The 18,578-nt window shown below is 40.0% G+C and overlaps 1 protein-coding gene and 1 long non-coding RNA gene across 4 annotated transcripts in view; one reads left to right on the top strand and one right to left on the bottom strand.

Annotated features, from left to right (window-relative positions):
* Positions 1-18,578, bottom strand: part of PTPRN2 (protein tyrosine phosphatase receptor type N2) — a 601,734-nt gene that overhangs the window by 19,553 nt on the left and 563,603 nt on the right. Inside the window, exons 18-21 of the mRNA XM_083579333.1 lie at positions 15,350-15,469; positions 12,375-12,541; positions 4,281-4,334; positions 2,105-2,169 (exon numbers count right to left, since the gene is read on the bottom strand). Of these exons, the coding sequence (XP_083435459.1) occupies positions 2,105-2,169; positions 4,281-4,334; positions 12,375-12,541; positions 15,350-15,469 (406 nt within the window). The remainder of the gene's footprint in view (positions 1-2,104; positions 2,170-4,280; positions 4,335-12,374; positions 12,542-15,349; positions 15,470-18,578) is intronic.
* LOC310746310 overlaps positions 1-18,578 on the top strand; it is a 107,006-nt gene that overhangs the window by 75,403 nt on the left and 13,025 nt on the right. For 2 of the 3 annotated variants that reach the window (XR_014540612.1, XR_014540613.1), the window contains exon 2: positions 3,854-3,939. This is a non-coding gene — a long non-coding RNA (uncharacterized lncRNA). Of the gene's footprint in view, positions 1-3,853; positions 3,940-12,285; positions 12,382-18,578 lie in introns of those variants that run through there. The other variant, XR_014540614.1, reaches the window with a different exon arrangement.

The raw sequence follows: 18,578 nt of genomic DNA, 5'->3' as shown, positions 1-18,578 counted from the left end.
GAAGAAGCAAAGATCACCAATGTTGAAGCAATGATTCTTCAACATCAACTTTGTTGGACTGGTCATGTTGTGCGGATGTCTTCCAAAGCAACTACTCCATTCCAAACTTAAAAATGGAAATTGTAATGCTGGTGGTCAACAAAAGAGGTTTAAAGACTGTCCCACGGCAAATCTAAAAAAATGTAGTATAAACACTTGACAACTGGGAAACACTGGCCTGTGAGCGCTCCAGTTGGAGAACAGCCTTTACCAAAGATGTCATGGGCTTTGAAGACACTCAAGCTCAGGACGCAAGGGAGAAATGTGCTAAGAGGAAGGCACGCTTGGCAAATCTACACCGTGATCAACTTCCACCCGGAAACCTATGTCCCCACTGTGGAAGGACATGTGGATCCAGAATTGGCCTCCACAGTCTCTTACGGACTCATTGTTAAAACCGTGCTTATGGAAGACAAAGAAGAAGAAGATGCCATGCTTAACTTTATAGACTTCTATCATGTCACTTCTGACTCGCCTTTTCTCTAAACTAAGAAGTCTCCAATGCTGCAGCCTTTCCTCATATGAGAATTGTTCCATACCCTTGATGATTTTGGTTGGCCTTATCTGAATTCTTTCCAACTCTATGATACCCATTTTAAGGTGAGGCGCCCAGAACTATACACAATATTCCAAATGTGTTTGCACCATAGATTTGTATAACTGAATCATGATAACAGTAGTTTTGTTTTCAGTTCCTTTCCTGATGATCTCCAGCTTTCTCACAGCAGCTGTGTCACACTAGGTCAACATCTTAATCAGTCACCACCAGTTCTGACCCCCTGAGAGTATATGTGAAATTAGGAAATTTTTTTGCATTGACATGCATCACTTTATACTCAATTGCATTTGCCATTTTACCACCCATTCACTCAGCACTGAGAGATCCTTTTGGAGTTCTTCATAATCTCCCTTTCTTTTTCATTATCTTGAACTACTTGGCATCATCAGCAATCCTGGCCACCTCACTGCTCACCCCTAACTCTAGATCATTTATGAACATGTTAAAAAGCACAGTAGTGATCTCTTGGGAGAACTCCACATTTTGCACCTTTCCAGAGTACTATTCCTAGTCTCTTCTTCCTGCTACTTAACCAATTCCTGCTGCTATGCTAAGCTTACTCAGGAGTCTTCATTGAGGGACCTGGTTGAAAGCAAGTACACTATGTACCAAGTGAAAAGTATTCACCCTGGCTTAGCTTGGTTCCTGCTGAAGTGTCTTGTGGGGGGGGGGAGTGTTTCTTCCTGATCCCATGTCTAACAGAAGCATGACATGTAAAAAATAAGCTGGTAAATCTTTTCCTAGCTTAATAGTAAGTAGTGAGAAGAACTGCACTAGCACAATGTGTGTGTGTGTGAGAGAGAGAGAGAGAGGGGGAGAGAGAGGGGGAGAGAGAGAGAGAGAGAGAGAGAGAGAGAGAGAGAGGGGTAGTGGTTGATGTTAAAGAGAAGCAAGAGAAAGGCCATAAAATAATGTTATATTGTTTAATATAATAGAAACTCCCGTGACCTAGTTGATGTGTTCTGTAGCTTCACCGGAATACTGTGGAAACTTCCTGACTGAGCAAGTCAGTCACATAAGAAGAAAGGAGGCAGGGAGCATAAAGAGAAATATTTCAAAAAGGTCAAAATATTCTACTTGCATATTTCAGTTTTCTGTCATCTTCAAAGCAAGAGAAGCCCTTGAACACAAATTACGGTCAGGTGAATGTCAACTGCTGCATACCACACAGAGAGTGAATGTAGGGCAAAACGAAATAAATATTTACTGCGTAGTTCATAACATTTTTTGCCAATAAAAGTTATGTAAATTTGTGAAAGTACAAATCCAACCACACATGTGTGAGATTCATTCATATAGAGCTCCAGGGGTTGAAATTTTGCTTCATTTTTAATCACTGTGGACATCGGAAAAACAAAATAAAAAAAAGCCCCGAGAACATTCAGGCGAGGGTAAAATTTGCCTCTAATCTATCTGAGGCCCTTTTTGCGAATATTGCGCCTGCGTTGCCATGACAACGCCACCACATCTCAGAACTCAAAAAGCGACAGCACTTTCGATTCTCACCTTTGGCCATTTTATTGAGAACCATGTCAATTAGGATGTAGGTTCCACTTCTTCCCGCACCGTCACTACAGAGAGGGGGGGGGAGAGGGGAAAAAACAACAATAGCCCATGATCAATTCAACATGCTCAAAACCCCGACAGAAATGCGATGCTGGAAGTAGAGTAGCATAAAGGGCTGAGTTGAGGTGGAAGGATGATCTACGTTAGACAAGCTTTCTTTAACAAACTGTCCTCACAAGCTTGGCAGCTGTTATATTATTATTTGGGTAAACTCTACAGTTCTGCAAGGTGAATTTGTATTTTCGTTAAGGGCAAATACTTGCTTATTTTGGAAAGACTTCTCCAAATATTTTTGAAGAGTACTGTGATAAAGTAAGTAATTCTAGAAGCCAAGTATCCATGATCAAGAGCTGTTCAATCAGGTCTGTTAGCAAAAAGCTAAAAGGACAGAACAGCATCTTCTCCAAATGACTGCTCTCCCCGGTATCTGAGCTTACAGGAACATTCATGTCAACAAACCAACCTTACAATCACTTGCATCTTCTTAAACTGGGCGGGGGGAAGGATTGTATTGTTTCCTTATAAATTAATTGAATACTAGCCACCTGGGCTTGGAAAAAAATGCTGCCGATTTCCTTTTTCTTTAATATAGAAGCTGACTTGGTTAGGGGGGAAATAGCACACAGCTTCTGAAAGTATTTCTAACCCTCCTTGGAACACACACAATAATTTTGGAGACTTCCGAGTGATCCATGTGAAGATGTCAAGATCCTTAATCTGAAAGCAGTTTCCGTTTGCTGTCAGAAACCAGCTTCTAATTGGAAAGGTGTTAGTTTTCATAGATGTTGCCAGTATACAAAATTAAGATTCTAAGCAATCAATTTTTCTTGCCCTTTCCCCCAGTTTTTAAGGTGGCATTTTTGTGACCATGCTTGACAGAGAGAGGGGGAGGGAGATATATCACTTAAAATAATTCACTTTTGTTGATTTTCTTTACCTACAAAAATTATTTCTGGACTGGAGGGGTGTGGCGAGAAGACAGTGGTGTTACTGTAGTTTTGAATGCATTCTGATTTAAGTACAATTTACTAGATCAGGGGTGTGGTTTTTAACCACAGAATTAACGTTTTGATATTAGGCATTGGACTTAGTGTCAATAGAAATAAGTGAGCAATTAAAAAAAATTATTTGACAAGGATATCGTTATATATGTAAAAATTAGAAGGCATGTGTTTCTTCTCTTTTATAGCAAAATAAACCGTGCCAGTCCAGGCAAATTCAGAAGTCTACTAGAGTCTTGAAAATGGCACAATTCCCTGAGTTTTACGCAACGCAGCCTCGAAACTGGCAGGGTTTTCTGGTTATAAACCACAGTCTATGAACTCTCTTATTTGGAAGCAAATTCTTAGCTGGCTTACCAAATAATATGCTTCTTGGAAGTCTATTCTGTTCAGCAGTTTCTTAGTCTCAAACCTCTTCCCTTCCTATGAGCTTATGGCATTATGACCATGGAGGGAAAAAGACAGGCAGCCATGGACCAAATAAAGGCAGCTTGGATTCCCCAGTTCTGAGTCTCCCACACCACACCAGTCCTTGAATTGAACAAAGTATGGAATCCATGCCTAAACTGTATAACGAAATTTCTCTCAAAGCAGTAACACGTGGTACTGGGAAAAGTAATGTTTGAAGGCTTTTGAAATAAATGTTCAGTGAGCTGCCGAGCAAGTAACAAGGCCTATTTATTTACAGATGCAGAGAGGGTGAGGCTACAATCCTACACTGATTTACCTGGGAGTAAAACCCCATTGAACTTGATGCGACTTACTTCTGAGCAGGTATGTGATAGTGCTGTTTGGTGCCTGTGTGCACTGCACAGTTGTACGTCGGAGGGAGAAGGAAGAATTGCTGGTGAGATGGTATTGAGACCCCACTGGTTATTTCTGATGGGCTTAAGCAACTTTCATATTTTCATGGTGAAATCTGAAGTGTGATGAATCTCCCCATTTACTAGAGACTCTCCTCGTCAGCAAATACAAATGTTTTTTTGGGGCAGAACAATAAGGAACAGCTTTTGCTCATTTGGCAAATCAAGCTACAGAATCATTTGCATATTTTGTTCAGTCCATGCAATCTCCTTCTGAGCCTCTTTTGAGGGTGGGTTGAAAATGGTACTTGCCTGCAATGGACAATTACCGGACAAGAACGACCCCTGTAGCACTTGTTTACTTTTCTGTAATAAAACAAATATAGACATTGAGAAATATATTACTTTCTGAAGTAATCAGAAGCATTCCAAAATAAAGTATCTTCTACATTTTAAACCCCCCCCCCCAAAAAAAGATGGCTTGGCATATTAAAGTAGCTCAACCTAGGCTATGATCTTCCAACCCGTTTTCCCAGTTAAAGGCTAATGAAATTGTTAGGGCAATGGGTGCAATTCTCCAATCATTCCTCCTATAAAATAGCCATCAGGGCACATTTTTTAGTGGACACTGCCATAGATAAACCTACATAGTCAGAGAATAGCAACCTTCGAAACAGCCAGTCTACCTATCAAACAAGATTGTCGCTGCCCAGTGCCTTTATGCAAAGCCAAGCCCAAATCACATGGAAGTGTTACAATACAGACATATTAGTTATATGCTAGACCATGTAAACATTCGTGCTAACCCAGTGGGCTATTGCAAATGGAAGCTCCTGTACATACATGTCTTCTTGAATTCTTGAGTCAAAAGAAACAGAATTTTCACACATAACAGTAAAACGCTTTTAAAAATATAACTTCACACATCTGTAATGCAAATGAATGTAAAATCTACAGTTGATAGAAGGCATATTCCATTTGAAGAGCACTTTTTCAAAAGATAAAACCTCACCAATCAGCTGTTTGGCAGGAAAGGGGAAATCAAGTAGAAGTCCCCCCCCCAACTTGCTTCTGATTAGTAGGAGTTAATCTTTGAAAAAGGTCTCTGTGTGTACACTGCTAGATGCTTGATTGGAGATGCATAGGACCCATTTGGTGCATGCAGTTCCTCACTGTGAGGAAACCTGGTTTCACATACATGCAGAAGCTGCAAACCTGACCCCACCCCCCGGCCCCCGGTCCAATTTGGGTACATCTTTCTGCTCCTCAGTAACTCCCACATACTAAAACAGCATGAGATAAGACTGAAATATCCTGTTTTTCAGCAAAGAAACAATGAAAAAAAATGCTATCAGTGGCGCTTTTAAAACATCAACATAAGATTGTTTTAGCAATGTTGTTCACCCTGGTTTCTTGCTGTTCATGCCATGTGTAGAAGAGGACAAATAAATTTGGCCCTCTTATGTTAAATCTTGCAATTATTCTGCACTGGTGCTCTTCCACATTTTCGCTGAAATTGACGTCTCTTAGTTTCAAAGTAACTGTATTTAGAAATGAAATGTAGAAGCTATATTCCTGGAAGAGCAGGGTGGGGGGGTGGGGACAGTCGGAGACCATTGAGGCCTTCATTGTTCTGTTTTTCAGAGAAATAGAATCCAGCTAAGCCTATTTTCCCTCACGTCACAAAGTTGCCTTGGGCATTTTAGCGCCTCAACTTTAATTCCCATCTGTAAAATGGGAACATTAGTTATCTATCTTACAAACTTGCTGCAAGGATGGGCATTAGAGGAGCTCTACTGCGTCAGATTAAAGTCCTTAACAACTATCACAGATAGATTTAAAATGGGAAATAAGTATTTCATCTAAAATTGAAACCCAGCAGCCCACAGATCCTGCTTAAATGTTTCTGTGGTGTGGGTGGTGGTTGTTTTGTTTTTGTTTTTAATATGTACTTTATGGTTTTATTCTATATTTTATGCTGTGAACAGCCCTGAGAAACTCAGATGAAGTGTGGTATACAAATTAGAAATATATAATAAAATAATAATAATAATAATAATCTGAGTTCTGCAGGGTATTTTTGTGTCAATTGGGCTATAGGTTTTAAATAAAGCCCACTGAAACTAAAAAAAACCACCCCTCTGTTTTTCTGCAAAGTGCAATTGGGGGCTTACTACAAATAAAAATCTTCAAAACATACCACAGAAATAGGTAAGGTTTTTGAAGCAGTGGCATCTTTAGGCAAAGCATATCCAGACTATGGCTTCAATCTAAAGGACCACAAAATTAGTTCCAACGTGCCCGAAGGGACTTTGAGCTTTTGTTTCTCAAAAAACCATCCCACTGCCACATGGCAAGCTGCTTTCAAAATCTAAGTGTCTTCCAAAAGCAGTTTGTGATTTGCAAGGGGATCTGCCATTCAAAAGGGAAAAAATCCCAAATCCACTAGGGATTCCCAAGCCTATTAGTGCACCCAACTTGGCTCTTTAGCTTTCGCCTTTTCCATTTCCACACTGGGGCTGCCTCTCAACAAGGGTCATCGTTCTTGTAGTATTGTTTCAGTGCAGACCTCAACACGGTCACATCACCAAATTGTGGTTTGATTAGCAGGACTGCTCAGTGGGTTCCCCCTCTTCCCATCTCATGCTGACATTCCTCTTCCCTTTGGTTTCGCAGATAGCTGGTTAGCATGGCAGGTACACTGATATATTCACTAACTATATCCCTTCAGGCATAATCATGTGAGGGATCGCCTGGGCTCTGCCCTCCATCATGGTAAAGTGAGGAACCTTTGGTTTTTCCAGGACTCTAAATAGCAAAGAATTCCTTCTTTACACAGCTATGCTCCAGTTAATGGCAATTTAGAATGGCAGTGAGGGAGTGGAGCTAGTGCATGCCTCCTCCCCTACCCGATTACTCTACTCAGTAACAGAAAACCTGAACAGGGCTTATATACTAAGCCCAAGCAAGTGTTCACAAACCCACTTTGACCATAGTTTGAGGCTTACTATAGCACGGTTAGCAAAAGCACTATATCCACAATGGAAGGGCATTTCCATTTAAAATGGAGGAGTTGGGAACCTGAGGGGTACTCCCAACTGCCCACCATGTGGTAAGGTAAAGGACCCCTGGATTGAGGTTGAGGCACTAAAATGCCCAAGTCCATGGGGTGCGGCGCTCATCTCACTTTCAGACCGAGGGAGCCAGAGACAGCTTTCCAGGTAATGTGGCCAGCATGACTAGATGGCTTCTCTAGCACAACGGAACACCATGACGGAAGCCAGAGCACATGGAAACGCCATTTACCTTCCCCCTACAGCAGTACTTATTTATCTACTTGCACTGGTGTGCTTTTGAACTGCAAGGTTGGCAGGAGTTGGGACAGAACAACAGGAGCTCACCCCGTCATGGGGATTCGAACCGCTGACCTTCCGATCAGCAAGTCCAAGAGCTTCAGTGGTTTAGACCCCAACCATGTGGTAGAGGTTGGTCTGTTTGGGCAAATGGGGCAATGTCCCACCAAGCTTAATCTACCTTCAGTTGGCCGAGACCTGCCTGGCATTCATCACTGACAAGGAGTCCAAGGGGTGGGCACTGCCTGTGAGCTTCCTCCTCATTATTTCCACAATGCCCTGGTAGAAATCAGCAGGGAGAAGGAGGATGGGGACAAAACCAGCATTAGTTGGCTCTGCTTGTTCTTGGCTCTGCCTCCACCTACCGTTGGGCTCTCTCTGCCTTCTGACCCCACCAGTCCCAATGGGCACCTGCCACCAATGCAACCATGACAGTATGGCAGCATCAACGGGCAGAATTATGTTTGCAATGATGTGCATTCTTGCAATGTTAAGTGTTGGATCAAATGGTACAGTTGTCGTAGAGTGAATGGTTGAGTTCTCATCCTAAAGAATGGGGATATCAGACGCTGGTTTGAAATCAAGATGGCATGATCAGTTAGAGCCAAAGGCTTTCTGAGAGGTGGAAGTTTAACATTTTATCCTTTTCTAAGGGTAATACTTCCATTATTATCATTATGCTGAAATAGCATAGTCTTGGACTTGGAAAAAAGGCCTTGGGATAGAAATACACGACCAGCAGCTCATTAACGGTTGGTCTCCTGAATGCACAGCAAAAGCCAATTTACACTTCACGTGGTATGGCAGGTATGTTGGTGTTTGCTGTGTGACTGAGAGATGTGCCTCTCCAAGCACAGATGAACACATGCTAGCACTGCGGCTCCCTGGTGGACCTGTCCCTGTGTGTTTAGGGATGTTGCATTCCGCCCTTCACACTTGACAGCAACCAACAGCAGGCTACTCACAGGGGCATGTGAAGCGTTAATCAACTCCGAGGACTAGCTAGAAGTGTTAAGACATTTATTTTCATATTTCTGCTTCCCACGTATATGCCCATTAAAAATCTGCATGGCTCCTTACCTATAGATAATCATATGGGCAACTTAGCACAATTTGTCTTTTTTTTATTGACACCTGAATCGTATTTCAGAAGGCATTTGAAAAGAATTATTTCAAAACAAGCTTTGCTGAGAAATAGCTTTGGAACATTGAGATATACATGGTTTCATTCAAAGTTGAGTCCTTTGAAACTCAGTAAAAAAACTTTTTGGATAAAGTAAGGTTCTGGGTGTTTTAATATTTATTTATTATTAAGTCTATATGCTGCACCTTCTTCAAGGAGCCCAGGGTGGCAAACATGGCAATACTAAAACGATACAATTAAAACTTCTAAAAACAGTTAAAACATCTAAATGCAATCACCTACTGTCAAACTAATTATTTCAGGTTTGCCAGGGATAGAACTGTCAACGATTAAACACTGGGTAAATAGGAATGTTTCTGAATTTCTCCTAAAAGTTAATACTGAGGGAAACTGACAGACGGGACCAACACTGAGAAGGCCTTGTCATGGGTAACTGCCTACTGGGCAACCCCTGATGGCGACAACATTGTAGGGTTCAAGTTGGTTGATATTGGAGAATGTACTCTCTTGTGTAATTAAGTCCCAAGCCATTTAAGGACTTATATGCTAGTACTAATACCTTAAATTGGGCCCAGTAGCTCACTGGCAGCCAGTGTTGTTCTCTAAGGACCAGTTGACACATGATCCATTGGTCTGCCCAACTTACCAACCTAGCAGCCACATTCTACACTAGCTGCATTCTCTGGAACATCTTCAAGAGCAGCCCCACATAGAATACATTACAGTAGTCCAGGTGGGAGCTATCCTGAGCCAGGAATGGCCAGAGCTGGCAAACCAGCCTAAGCTTGGCATAAGCCCTTCTAGAAGCCACTTGAGACTCCAGTGACAAGTGGGAATCCAGGAGTACCCCAAAACTACAAACCTATTCCCTCAGAGGGAGTACAACCCCTCAAATAATAGGTTGAACACCTAATTCCTGGACCCAGGAGCCACCAGGAACCAAATAAAGTACATACATACACATATAAATATATACATTTACACGCACGCACGCTTCAAGAAGGAGGAAGAGGAGGAGAAGAGGAGGAAGAATTAACTAGGAAAGAATGATTAGTAATACAAACCAACCCTTGGTTCATTGAGTGAAAAAGAAATCACCATGCAAACCATCAGCAAGCAAAGGTCAGAGGTCGTTAGAAGCTCAGAAAAGGGGTTTCCCATATTGTCCCTGCAGCAGAGTCACAGTTTCCAATGATCACTTTTGTGACTATGCAACTGGGCTTATATTACTAGCTGCAACATCACAAAAATGACACTGGCAACCGCTAATTAGCTGGCAAAATAAGAATTTGACCATTTTTAAAGTGAGCAGTGTTAGTAAATGCCATTGCACACAGCAAGCAGTGATAGCATAATATATATTTTAAGCAAAGCCCTCACATGTGATGCTAATTATCTTTTAGCTTAGCAGTGTCTCTTTAAAGTGTAAATGTGCTCCCTCTGGGCTCAAGGAATATTTAATTACACATTATCAGTGCATGACTAACAAGCTAGTCCAGAGTTTAAACGATTGGTCTATTGTTCAAAATAAAATTAGGTTTCTATAACCATTAAAACTGACCAGTGTTTTCAGGAAAAGTTTCATTTATCAAGCACTGCATTCTGCATGGATATTTTAAGCTTACGGAGGGAAGAAAAATCTGCCTTCATTCACCAATTGATACTAGATTTCACAATATTTTAATTCACCTACTCAACACAATACAATCTGAAACATTGTCTAATATAGAGGAACAAAAGAAGTGCAAGCTTGTTGTTTTCAGAATCTCACAAAATTTGCTTCCAGGAGTGAAAAATGCACATAGATTTCAGAAGCTCTGGGACAAGCTAATTTGGGGGGGATCCAATTTTTCTTGATGATATTTTCTTAGTTGTTTATTATTTGCATCTATACATACATACCTATGTAAGCATATAAATATACATACATTTACAAATATATATTTGTATATAAACATGTTAGATGCGTGTCAAAACATTAAAAGGATGGGAGTCACACTTAGTAAGACTTTATCTGAGTATCTGTAGTTGCAAAAAAAGGAAAGTAGCTAAGCCAGAGGTACTTTTTTCTGAAAGTGTGAAACATTAAATTTCAATATCAAGGGAGGGAGAGTATTTATTGCTCTGGCTGATCTTAAATTGCTTCAGTTGTAAGGTAATTACGATTGTCAATATACTTAAGTTCCCTTTAAAAAGAGCATGGAGGGTTTTGTTTCCCTTAAAATATATAAAATTGATTCTATTTAAAAGCAAACAAACTGTGAATAGCTTTTAAACATTTACCTGAAAAGCACCTCCACTACATATAGATTACATTTTCATTTTATTTTCTTTTAAAACCAGCTGGCTTCTAACTCAAGTCACTCCAACCTCTACTCCTGTGGCCTTCTGCCTTTGATGGAGCATTGAAAACGGGCTTGTAACCTTTACCCCTTGGTGACTGCAGCAAGAAGAAATTATTGCTGTCTACCAATGCTGGTGTTCTGATTTTGATTTTTTTTTAGCTGAAGTAAGCAAAACCTGGATATGTAGAACTGCAACACTGGTACTTAAACAATGCAGAAACCTGAAAAATCTGTGGCTTGGATTCAGATTAAGTTAATCATACCCAGTCATGACAAATCCCACTAATTTAAAAGCAACTAAGTTAAGTCAGGATTCAACCGTGGGCCATGTAGCCTGCAAACAGAAATCAACATGCGCAAAGCTTTTCAAGGCGCAACTGTAAGCCACATAGACCGTTCCCCCTTTTAGATGTGCCAGTGCGCATTTTTACGACATGCCTCATAAGAGCATTTATTTAAGAGTGCAAGTTCAGAGGACTCAGCTATGGTATTTTAATCAGAAGTAGCATTACATGGAAGAACTTTCATATAAGTGGTACTGCGATTTGCACATTCCAATGAACTAGTGTGAGACTGTCAATGAACTCTGCTAAACAACAACTTGGCATACCTTCAAAATGCGAGGAGGGACAGTCCTTATAAACAATGTGGAATTTCAGAAGCTACCTAGACAGTTGGAATATCAAAAGCAATACCAGGCCACTACCCAAAACTAGGCAGCAGATTCTTGTTGCGAAACAACTGTGAAAGTGACCAAAAATGTTTTCAGTAGACACGGTAGCCTGGAAATGGCACTCCTAACCTTAGGAGGTTTGGGATGGAGAGGGTTAGGTAGACTAGCACATGGATTCTCAACCCACAAGAAGCAGCCAGTTTAGTACCCACTTTAAGATGCTTCTCCCATGATGTGCTTTCTCTGGCATCTTTAATCCTCCTATTTAACATTGTTCTAATTCATGCAATTGGCTCATTTCGCTTGATGCCCCAAGCAGGGCATGGTGACATTACCTTGACACATTGGCATGACTTTAGCAAAAGGGCTCCATGCATGAACTGCACCTGAAGGCAGACACATGCGGCACCAATCCCAACTGTGCAGGCAAAGTTTCCCTGCTGTGGCCACTGCATATAATGCAAACAAACACCTTATGCATAGATAAAATCGCTGCTTTAGATTCCAAGTCAGCACACGGATCATGGTGCCAGAAATACAGTGTGCCATTATTTACTTACACACAGAATCCATTTGCACCACTACATCTGCCTACAACTCCATGGCTAACATAGCATTCAAAGTATCCACTGGTTTAGGATAATTCCCTGGTTCCCGACCGGGTTCTTAAGTGGGATTATTTCTTCTGCATGGCAGTTTTTTTAAATGTGAAACTATGGGCAGCTATTCAACCTAGAAAGAATTTTTTTGGGGGGGTCATATATCCGAGTTTCCTTATGAACAACTTTTCATGGCATTTTAGGTGGCACTCAGAAACAGTCCCAGAAGCATGTCTGACTCACCAGCCACTATATGCACCTAACTTAAAACTATTCACTCTTTGTGTTGTACCTGCGAAAATCCAGAAGGGACCTTGTGGAAGTGGGCACTTTCTGGTCATGCCAGGTAAGGAAATGGAACTGTGTCACGGTTCGAGTCTCATTGGTTTGTAGGTTTTTCAAGTAGAAACTTCTCACAAGGAAATCTTCACACCAGATGTGCTCTGAGACCAGATTTACCTGTCGTTGCACGAAAAATATAAAAGTGAATTAAATATGGAATACAGCAGATAATCACACACATGGCATGTTCTATTGGGAATATCTGACATTTCAAAATATCCTCTTTTGGACAGAAAACATGTGCCTTGTTGGAGTGGGCTTATTTAGGAATTTTTCTTATTTTGCTTATTACTTGAAATTTACTTCCTTTTAACTCAAATACATATTTTTGACAATCTGCTCTGATGGGAAAAGTTGTATGAACTTAAAATGCCACTTTTCCAAGCAAAAATGGCCCACGTAAAATAGCCTATACTATTAAACTAGCAATAAACACAATAAAAAACCCTTATTATCGTAAACAACACAATAATAAAATGCTACAAAACGTGGGTGCTACCCACCAGAGAAGCAAGGAGGAGGAGCTTCTCACAAGAGCCCCATGAAATCTCATGAAACTCTCACAGGATCCCATGGGGCTCTTGTAAGATCTCTCTGGAGCCTAGAAGTTGTCATTGTGTGACCCACTGACCCAGGTAAGCGAGGCTTCAGTGGGGGTTTGGGGACACAGAACGACAACTTTCTCGTTTTGCCTCACACACTGAAATGGACTAGACTGCCCCTGCTGTTTGGTCACAGAGAAGTAATGTGGCTTGAGTTATTTGATGAACAGCCGGTTAGTCTTATTAACTTAAAAAAGTGTTTTGTATCTCAAGCCTAAACATTTGTGCTGGATGGACCTAGCATTGTCAGTGGTAAGGGATATGCTTTTCATTAAGGCTCTGGACTCAACCCTAGACACCTTGAAGCTTTGAACACAATACTGAACTACATGGACCAGTGGCCAGGCACAGCATAGCAGTTTTAAATTCAGTGGTACCTTGGTTTGCAAACATTTTGGATAACAAACAAGTCAAAAGTGTGTGTTTGCAATCTTTTTTTGGATTACAACCCAATTTTTGGGGATTACGAACAAAAAAATTTTGGAGGCCCCATTGGCGAAAGCGCGCCTTGGGTTACAACCTGTTTTGGTTTACAAACGGACCTCTGGAACGGATTATGCTTGTAAACCAAGGTACCACTGTATTCCCAATGCAGAATCAGGCCCCTGTGATACCAGAACAGGATTGCTATGCATGGCAATTGGTTCATTCCATTTACAAATAGGATTTGATTTTGATTTAAGCCTATTAATTCTGCTTAAATCCAAAAACTCTTATCTTAAGTTGTTTTAATACGATCACCAGTAATTCAACCTAATTTAGGCTTATATATATCTTAGCAAATATATATCTTTGCTTCTTTATCCTGCTTTAACATTAAGCAGAATCAGAGCTGATCCTGCACCAAAGAAACATGTGTTGTAGGAGATGCAGATGGCCCTTCACACCTAGAAGCAGACACAGATAATGCCTAGAGAAACAGATTCACTATCCATACTTAAGCAAGGTTGGTTCAATCAATTTCTGTTCTGCATCACTTTTGCATGTATTCATGCCCCATTTCTGCACATATGCATTTTAAAAACAAACCATGAATGCAAATTACTCATTTATAGCCTTTATTTTTACACTATGCACATTTTTAAATTTTATCCTAAAATACAGAATTTAAAATGCATTTTGAGTCGTTTGTTTGTTTTTTAAGCCAAGAACTGCATTGCAAAATTTGGAGTAGCGCGAAATGCAAAGGATAATGACATTAGAATCCACACCTCAACGTACAGGAGGTGCTGTTCGAGTTAAGTTTGCATTCAAAAATAGGAAATTCCTTAAACATCTCTATCGAATGTGACTACTGCTTGTTGACCATCAGAGACACACAAAAAGAGGTCTGCCCTACCAGTCCTCACTGAATTCCTCCTCTCCCCCCGCCACTTGTGTATAATAAACTCTTATCTGTTTTAATAGAAACAACAGTTGCAGAGGACCTGCCTGCAACAAAGTAGTGGTCAGGATGGAAACTTGAAAAGGTACCTATTTCGGTCCAGAGGGAAGCCCCACTGATGTATAAATGTATCTGGTTTTCAGCAGCTCATTATTGGTCAATTTGTTGTAATATACACATTTTTGCAAAGCAAAAATTTAATCCCTAATATGTTTTTGTGTGTTGTTCTCAAGTGAATAGAATGAGAAAGATGGTGGAAGTCTACCTCCTATACACTATCTGTTAGGAATTATGGTTGACATAGGTTTCGCTCAGGACTTGGCACCCTATATTATTTAGTAAGCTTTTATAGTGGAGTCACAATGCCTGGTCTTATAGCAAGATAGACCAGATTGTTGCAGCCACCTCAGTGCATTCTGCTATTTGGGGTGTCGCAGCTATGTACATCTACAGTTCTGAACTGAAAAAATGCTAAACAAAAATTAGCTTAATTATCAAAATCATAGGTAGGCCTTTTGATAGGGTGTGGGGCCTACAGCTGCTGTTAAATATTTATAGGCACAATATTTTCTTATAATGTATATATTTTAATTCCCCCCTTATTTGTATTTTAAATGTGTGTGCATCTGTGTGTGTGTGTGTGTGTGTGAGAGAGAGAGAGAGAGAGAGAGAGAGAGAGGGCGCATTCTAATTTTCAAACCTCTTTGGTCATGTATATATTTAGAATCTGCACAGAATTGCTTTCCTGCTAACCGTTCCATCAAGATATGCATAGAATTTTCAATGAAGCTGAAATGATTCAAGAACCACAAGATTGCATTTTATGGTAGACCTCAGCTCAGTTTGCAGGTCAAATCCCATTAAGCAATATTTTCCTCTGTATGAAATCAATCCACACACTTACTGTCAGGTTTACAAGCAGATATTTTGTTTAAGTACCTCGTAGATATGGTAGAGGTTTGACCCTTCGTCTGGCCAATAGTGGTAGCACTGTTTGACTCCGTTTTCAGCAAGGGGTGTCAGCATGACAATAACGACACAGCCGTTTTCCCAGACCATCTGCACACAAAGAAAGACACCGTGGCCACACTGTGACTGCCTAATTACTGCATGACATGTATAATTACGGCACTCAGACACACAATCGAAATTTATTCCATTCACAGGAAATGTATTTCATTTTCATTAGACACTTTTCTCTGCAGCTGCTTCCAAATCTCTGAATAAACTAGTGTCATATTTTGCATGTTCACATGAAATATTAAAGAATCTCCAAAGAATTCCTCCAAATACTTCTAAAATAAATTCTATGCCTTTCTTTACAATTATCTCCAGTTCTTTTTCACTTTCACACTCCCAATTTGCAGAGGAAACAATAGTGCTTTTCGTAGAAAGTCTGCTGCATCATATTTGGTTGCAGTACGCAAACCCAATATGGATGTGTGTAATTAACAAAATAGCAGCAAAATCTGTCATGCTAAGTCAAAGAGAGATGCTGCTTCTTTTAGATGCCTGTCATGTTAAAAGATAATCAGTTGAGCTGTCATATTAATGCTAGAAAAACAGCAGACAGAAAAACAAAAACCAGTTGCCTTCTGGAGTGGTATTAGTGCAATACTTATTCTCCCTTCCCATCCCAAATAAATCATCCTACAATAAGTCAATGGGTCTACTCAGGAACAAAAATTGACACTACAGGTTTCAGATTTTACTCATAAATTTTTAAAAAAATACATGTAAAATAAAATATAATGCAACCTACCCTCTGGGCTATATTTCCCCAAAATATACAGATATCACCATGAACATATGATAACAAGGAAACTTCAACAGTGGGACTGTTTAATAATGTAGTGTCACCCCAGAGCAAGCAAACAAGAATCTAAGGCACTCTCAATTAAAGGTCCGCTAGATGTTATTCACAGAAGCAACAAAACAAGCTAGGGTAGTATATCTGTGCTGGAAAAACAGCCTGTTGTTGAACAAAAACCCTCCTGAATTAATATGGAGCTGCATAATCAAGAAAAGTCTTCATTATTGTGGTGTACATTGATGCTATATTTGCATGCAATTTCCATTGTCTTTTTATTAGCATACAAAATTATCTCATGAAAAGGAAATTGGACTTACTGCAAAGGGTTACGTTTATTTCGCAGAAATATTTATAAGCAACTGCATTGAAATGTAAATGGAGTAAACAAGAAAAGGGGGCATTCGGATAAGAAGCACAGGGATGTTACATTCAATTAAAAGCTTCCTTCTTTGTGGCACAGGGATTTATTTTTACCTTAATTTCATTTGCTTTATTTACACAACAATGACTCTTTTTAAAAGGAAAAAAGCCTTTGTACAAATTTTGGATAGCATTAAGACAAAGACAAAGGTATATTGTAATGCTAGGGACTACTTTTACACACTTTTATTGTAAAACCTCTCTGTCTCTCTGGAAAGAGTAAAACTTTCTATGCTGACCCTGTATTCCCAAAGTGATTTCCTGGTTCCACTGAAATCAGACAGTATAATCTTGCTGCAAATTCTTAACAATGCAAAAATAGTATGTTGGATCTAAAGCAACGAATAATGACGGAGGGTCATTTTTCTATTTCCTTAAGAGGTTTTTTATTAATTTCAGCAAAACCTTGAATTGAAAGATGCTGCCAGTTACATTAGTTCATATACTCCACTCCACAGAATTCTACAGTCTCTCTCTCTCTTATTTTAACTGTATCTGTACTATAGAAAAAATGAAACCCCACCACAAATTGGCCAGGCTAGCTTGTGCTTCTATTATATAACGATTTAATGTGCCTTTAGAAGGTATAGAAGCTCAATGAAGCCATTACGAAAATGAGGAGAAACACGGTTTTTATGAGTGCAATAAAAACACAATGATCTAGGTCATAAACTAATCATCCAGCAGTTGCTTGTGCCACCCAAGTGTAACATTATGAAAGCCCACTCATTTAGAGAGAGGGAGAGGAGTCCTTACAGTTTGGCATCCCTTTCCATGGGCTTAAAAAAAGAAAGAAAGAAAGACATAGGGAGAACAGCATTTCATTACAGAGGAACTTCCTCAAATCTCTGAAAATTTCCTTAAGCATAAATCCAAATGAAAGTTAATTTCAACAAACAATTTCAAAGTTACTCTAGGGTGCCATATTTCTTTCCAAGTCATGTTATGAGGTACATGACACTCAACGCTATCAACGCCACAACTGAATTCCAACAATGGAATTCTAGGATATTGCAGTCATATTTAACACTTTGATGTCTATACCATTTCCCCATTAACCCCACCTCCCCAACATTTTCTCCTATCCTTTTCCCTAAGCTAATATTTTATTAGCAATAGAATTGATGTTGGGGGAAAATACAACTTAGTCTTCTAATAATATTTAGGTATTTATTTTATTTATTAAGTTTATATACCATTCTAGCATGTTGCTCTTTGAGAAGTTCCCATTGTACATAGAAACACTATCATCACTTTGACGCCTGCTTCCTGAATCAAATGCTTCACAGTAAGGCCAGTCTGTGGTGCCCTCATTCTTCTGTAAGAATATATGTTCAAAGGACCAAGTGGAACATTTGTAATGGCTGACCAGGTAGACTAACTGCTACAAATTAACTAGAGATGGATGTCTAATATAATGTGCTATTAAACATCTGCATTAAACATTGTTTGTATTCGTCTCCCATTCCCATCTCCTACCCCAAACGTAGAAGAACCTCCCTCAACTCTCTTTTAAAATGAACCCAATCCAGGCACACAGCAGTCTGTCACCTAACTGGGACAGACTGGGATCACTTGTTCAAAATCTTGCTGTATACATAGAAAGCCAACAGATGTCACTGGATTCCACCTGTGGGCCGCAGTTCTGAGTAGGCTTGTGCTTGCATGCAGGTTGCGACATGACAAACATTCAATCTTTATCTAGCTTCATACCCACAACCTGGACCCAGCACTTCTTTATGACCAAAGGAGACCTGGATCCTGACAATGAGCAGATGCCTAGTTTGGATCATTCTGGGAAGCAACCACTAAATTCCATGGGGAAGCTGGTGGAAGCCCAAGGGACTGAGAAACCCCCATCCCTACTGCTAAACGTTCTCTTGCTCATGCCCCCAGGCAGATGTTTCCCTCAACATGTTCTGCAGCTATGCAGAT

The sequence above is a fragment of the Podarcis filfolensis genome (assembly GCF_964270895.1).
Source record: "Podarcis filfolensis genome assembly, chromosome: 12".
In the NCBI taxonomy this organism is placed as follows: Eukaryota; Metazoa; Chordata; class Lepidosauria; order Squamata; family Lacertidae; genus Podarcis; species Podarcis filfolensis.
The sequence above is the reverse complement of the archived record's forward strand: the minus strand, read 5'-3'. Positions and strand labels throughout refer to the sequence as shown.